General features: G+C 59.6%; 1 protein-coding gene across 1 annotated transcript; it reads right to left on the bottom strand.

Annotated features, from left to right (window-relative positions):
* Positions 1-1,433: 1,433 nt before the first annotated feature.
* On the bottom strand, positions 1,434-4,703 carry Fgf19 (fibroblast growth factor 19). The gene is made up of 3 exons (XM_047515937.1): positions 4,472-4,703; positions 4,137-4,240; positions 1,434-1,739 (listed from the first exon to the last, which is right to left on the bottom strand). Exons 1-3 carry the CDS (start codon positions 4,701-4,703, stop codon positions 1,434-1,436), a joined length of 642 nt encoding a protein of 213 aa, XP_047371893.1.
* Positions 4,704-5,044: the final 341 nt, after the last annotated feature.

The raw sequence follows: 5,044 nt of genomic DNA, 5'->3' as shown, positions 1-5,044 counted from the left end.
GCTGCTTCTCCATGGGTGACTTTGCCCCCGAGCGGTACCATCACTTCTTTCCCAGCCGGGGGCGCCACTGGCATCTCGTGGGTAGGACGGGGATGTTGCTAAACCTCCGGTCACACGCAGGGACATCTGCCCCCACGCAGAATTATGTGGGCCACCCTGATTTAGGATACGTTAGTGGCCGCAGCAGAGAAGGGGGCCTGGGGAGCTTAGGTGTGGGTCCCCCGGGCTGGCAGCACAGGCAGCCCTCCCGACGAGGAGGAGCATTTCATTCAGATGAGAGAACACAACGTACAAACCAACTCCATTTTAATGTACAAAAAAACCAGAGCCTCGCGTACATAAATATAATTTGGGGGTATAAATAAAGTAAGAAAATAAGAGATGTACATATCAAAATAAATTACTCATAAATATCACGTTGGAAACTAAGTGCTGGGGACCGAGGCTAAGCCTCCCCACACTCCACGGCTCCTCGGCGAGACGCTGGCGGGCAGATGAGGCTCGGTGCCGACTGAAGGCCCTGGCGCGTCGGGAACCCGGTCCACACAATGGTTGGGGACCAGGCCTGGAAGAGGGCCAGGGAGTGGAGCCAGTGACCCGTGAGCACCTCCGTCTTTCCAGGTCGACATCCAGCCCCAGCCCCAGGGGAGGTGCTGGAGGTTAGCAGAGGGCAGGCCTGTGGGGTGCCACCTCAAAGGACCCTCCCAGGACACCAGCTCCCTGGAATCACAGGGAACCCAGGGCACGGGGTGGGCAGCCACTGGAACAGACTGCTGCCTGTCCCTCTGAGCTGGGGCAGAGGTGGCAGCTTGGCCAGCTCTGAGGGGAGCTGGATCGGTCACCTCTGCAGGACACTGGTTCCCTGGACAAGCGGGACCAGAGGTGAACTGTCCTGCTGCCTGGGGCATCGAGCACTGGAGTCCTCCATCCCAGAACGGCCTCGGAGGGGGAGTTCCCAAGATGCCGGGGCTGCGGAGGGGCTGGGCTCCCCCTGCTCCTGAGGTCCCCCCGACCCTTGTCAGTTCTGGCCAGGGACACATGGGGAACGTGAAGGGGTGGCCAGTGTTGAGATCTGGACGGATTCTCGCGTGGGGTTGAGTCCGAGTTCCCAGATGGTGCCTGGGGCTGCGGGCCAGGGCTGCCGACAACACGAGAAAGAACTAGGGAGGTTCCGAGCGGCACCCAGAGTTGAGGGCGCGGCTCCTGTCCGCAGAGGTCCTCCGGCGGAGCCCAGCGGCACAGCCACCGCCCAGGGAGCGGGCGGGGCTCAGAGGGCAGCCGGGCAGGCGCAGGGTTTCCAGTCTACGGTTAGGCGGAGAGTCTGCTAGAAACCAGCAGAGCCACGCAAGACGCAGAGGCTGCCCGACTTCTGACACTCCTTCCTAAAGCTGGACCGCTGGGCTGGGCCACCTCACTGGGCACGCCTGAGCCCGTCACTTCTGGAAGCTGGGGCTCTCCAGCAGACCCACCTCGCTGGCCATCCCAAACGGGTCCATGCTGTCCGTTTCCAGGGGCAAAGAGAACACGTCAGACTCCAGGTGGTCCCTGGTCTCCGCCGGGGCCATGGGCAGCATGGGCAGGAAGTAGGACAGGGGCACCACGCCCTTGCTCTGGTACAGCTGCCTCTGCTTGGCGCTGCTCAGCACCACGGGAAGGTGGTACTTCTGGGACCGGTACACGTTGTACCCGTCGTAGCTGATCTCCTCCTTGAACGTGCAGTCTTCCTCGGAGTACCGGGCCTGGGGACAGACAGCGCATGAGGGCCACATCGAGGCTGGGGTATGCCGCACAAGGACCGTGTGCTGCTTCCTTCCCTCACAGCTGCCCCTGGAGGCTAACGCTAGAGGATCTTCACACCACTGGCATGCTTCACATTTACTTCCCTGCAAGTATGTTGTCTAGATTACATGTAATATCTTTCAGTTAGAGAGAACATATGCATGATATTCGTACAGAGCATACTGATATATTAAACATGTACTGCACATGCCCTTATACACACAAAGATACTTCAGGTACATATTTCACATATATTGTATATGCACAATTTTTTTTTGTATATGGGGACTGAACCCAGGGTACTTAACCACTGAGCCATATCCCTGGTCCTTTTTTCTGTATTTTATTTAGAGATAGAGTCTCACTGAGTTGCTTAGGGCCTTGCTAAGTTGCGGAGGCTGGCTTTGAACTCGCAATCCTCCTGCCTCAGCCTCCAGAGCCAAGGGCACTGACATGGGCCGCTGCCTCACCTTCCCCCACGCACTCCCAGAGTTGGCTCACCGGGTCCCGCTGGCACTTGGAGCAGCTCTGATAAAGCACGCTACCATGGGAGGGTCTCAGCACGACGAGCAACCCCCTCTGGGGCCCAGACTGAGGCCTCTACCCGCTTTTCCCGTCCATGCTGAGGCAGCTCGTCTGATGGTTTTAAGAAGCATCAGCCCCCCCTGGCCCCTTCTTTCACTCCCGGAGAACCTTCCAGGCAGCCTGCCAGGAACATGGAGATAATCCGCAGCCCCCTCCCCCAGGCCCAGGACCGAGCCTGCACCCAGCGGGTGGCCGGAAATGTGTGCTGCGGGAAGCCATCCCTGGTCTTAGAACACTCCTAGGCCACAGGGTTGTGGGGTGCCAGTGCGTGAGTCCTGTTCCAAAATGTTCAGTGTCATTACCTCTTGGGGACAGAGAGGACTCTAAGACTGGGAGTAGGGAGGACTGCTCAGGAAACACCAGTCTGACGGTGCTAGTCTGCAAAGGTCACTGAACTGCAGGTGGGTGAGTGACATCTGATAAGGCCCTGATAAGGGTCTAATTGCAAGAATCCACTGCTCTTGCCTGGGCTAATGTTACCCTGGGACAAAGCCACCATGCATCAGGTTGATTGTGCCTGAGTTTCTGAGAAATGTAAATAAGCAAGGGAAGTATTCTGCTCTGATAGTTCTTTGGGAGAAATGTTCTTCCTGCAGAAAATGACTGTGGAACTTCTACTTAAAGGGGATCCTCGGTTTGAGCTGGGCTGTGCCCCCAAATACAGAGAGGGCAGGGAGGCAGGGGAAGGCTCCCACCAGCGCCCCAGAGTGCAGGAGGGGGTGCGGCGGCCGGCAGCCCCTCCGTCTCAGTAAATGTCAACATAACAAAAGTGGCCGGGGCAAGTTGGAGCCCTTGGGAGTGTGCTTTGCAGACCCCAGCTCCTTTCTTTACCCTCTTTTCAGTAGATAAATGGAATAAATAGACGTCAGATCCACAAAACGACTTTGAGACACTAAAATGCTGAGCACTGTCACCATTAGCATTTTTCCTGGGGCAGGGGGCGGCCCGCCGCCTCCTTCCTGGCCCCTGCCCCTGCCCCTGCCCCTTCCAGTGAGCCGGGCTGCGTGGGAGGCCCTGGGCCGCTGGGACCTCACACAGCTCCTCAGTGGGGCCGAGGGAGGGGCGAGCGCTCAGTCCTTTGAACTTCCAGCCTTTGTTCCCCCGATCAGAGCCCCAGCCATTCCCATGCTTCCAGCCCAGAGTCTCCCGAGGTCACCTGGGCCTTCCCAGTGCCCCCAAGTTCCCAGCCCCCCAAGTGTCCCCAAGTATTTATGGTGCAGGTGAGCGGCTGGGAGGCCAGCGGCAGCATGGACTGCCCTTCTAATGCAGGGGCGCCTGTGGCGGCACTGTTTCCTGGCACACGCAAATTAAGTAAGAGGAAACCCGGCTAGTCCCAAATGCACTTTTTGCTTTCCCGCTTGAAAAATTTTTAAAAGATGCTATTTTGGGAACGTCTCCCCCCACCACCCCTTTTTCCTTATATTTGAAAGAGGGAAAAAGGGAGGCGAGGACCACACACGCAAAGCCCCAGGCCGAAGAGGGCCGAGGTGGGTTTTCCTGTTTAATATCAAAGGAGCCGAATAATGGGTTTCCTCCTTCCCGCTGGCTGGCCTTCGGCTCACTTGGAATTACATGGTGGTTCTCACCCTTCTGTGGCTACAGCCCTGGACCATAAATTTCCGTAGGAAAAAAAAAAAAAAAATCAGACATTAGCTTAATCGGCTCTTGCAATCTTTACCTCTAATGATTTACATTTGAGCCTGGACCGAGGCGAGAAAATCTAGCTTCTGATCCAGCGCAACCGGCGCATCCCGCGGCGTGGGGACACTTACCAGTCCCTGTATCCTGCCGTCGGCGCCCATGCAGAGGTACCGGACGCTGTGTACGTCCTTGATGGCCACAGTCTCCAGGGCGACCGCCCTGATCTCCAGCAAACCTGAGCACAAGGGAAGAAAGGAGCTACATGCAGGTCCTTCCCAGACCCGCGACACGTGGGTGCGGTGGGTCCCCGTGCGGGGACCAAGGGAGGAAAAGTAACGACACGGTGCCAAACCTGGGGTTTCTGGGAGTTCCCGGGAGCCCGCAAGGGCTGAGGAAGGGCCGGGGGAGGAGGTGCAGGGGAGGGGCTCGGCGGGGCCCGGGGTGGGGGCACCTGGCGGGCGCTCACTGTGCTCGCTCTGCTTCTCCTCGCAGTCCACGGCGCCGTCGGTGCGGATGCGCAGGAAACAGTTGGAGAAGCCGTAGGGGCCCGCGGCGTACAGGTGCCGCAGGCGGATGGGCTGGTCCCACCCGTAATACAAGTGTGGCCCCTGGTCAGAAAGAGCCAGGGGGCGTCCGGCCACTGCCAACCAGAGGCTGGCCAGCACCAGGGCGCGGGCTAACGCACATCCGCTCCGCATGGCACCTTCGGGGGGCTCGCGGCGCGGCGACTGGGATGCGCGGCAGGGCCGTATGTGTCCCGGCAGGGTGTCCGTTGCCCTCGAACCAGACGTGCGCCACCCGCGCACAGGCGCGCAGCGCTCCTGCTCCGACGGCTCGGCGACTCGGCCTGGAGCCTTATATAGCACTCCTGACCTACCCTGTGGTGAAGGTCCCCGAGACACCCGCGCGTTCCTTATCGGGATCGCCTCGAGCCTCCGCCCCCGCACACACCCACTCACACCCCGCCTCCGGCCCCAGCCCCCTCCCCGGCCCCGGCAGGTGGGCCGCGCCTCCTGGTCCCTGCCCGGGTGACCCCGCC

This window comes from Sciurus carolinensis, chromosome 11 (assembly GCF_902686445.1).
Source record: "Sciurus carolinensis chromosome 11, mSciCar1.2, whole genome shotgun sequence".
Classification (NCBI taxonomy): domain Eukaryota; kingdom Metazoa; phylum Chordata; class Mammalia; order Rodentia; family Sciuridae; genus Sciurus; species Sciurus carolinensis.
Note: the sequence above shows the minus strand (reverse complement) of the source record. Positions and strands in the feature narration are given on the sequence as shown.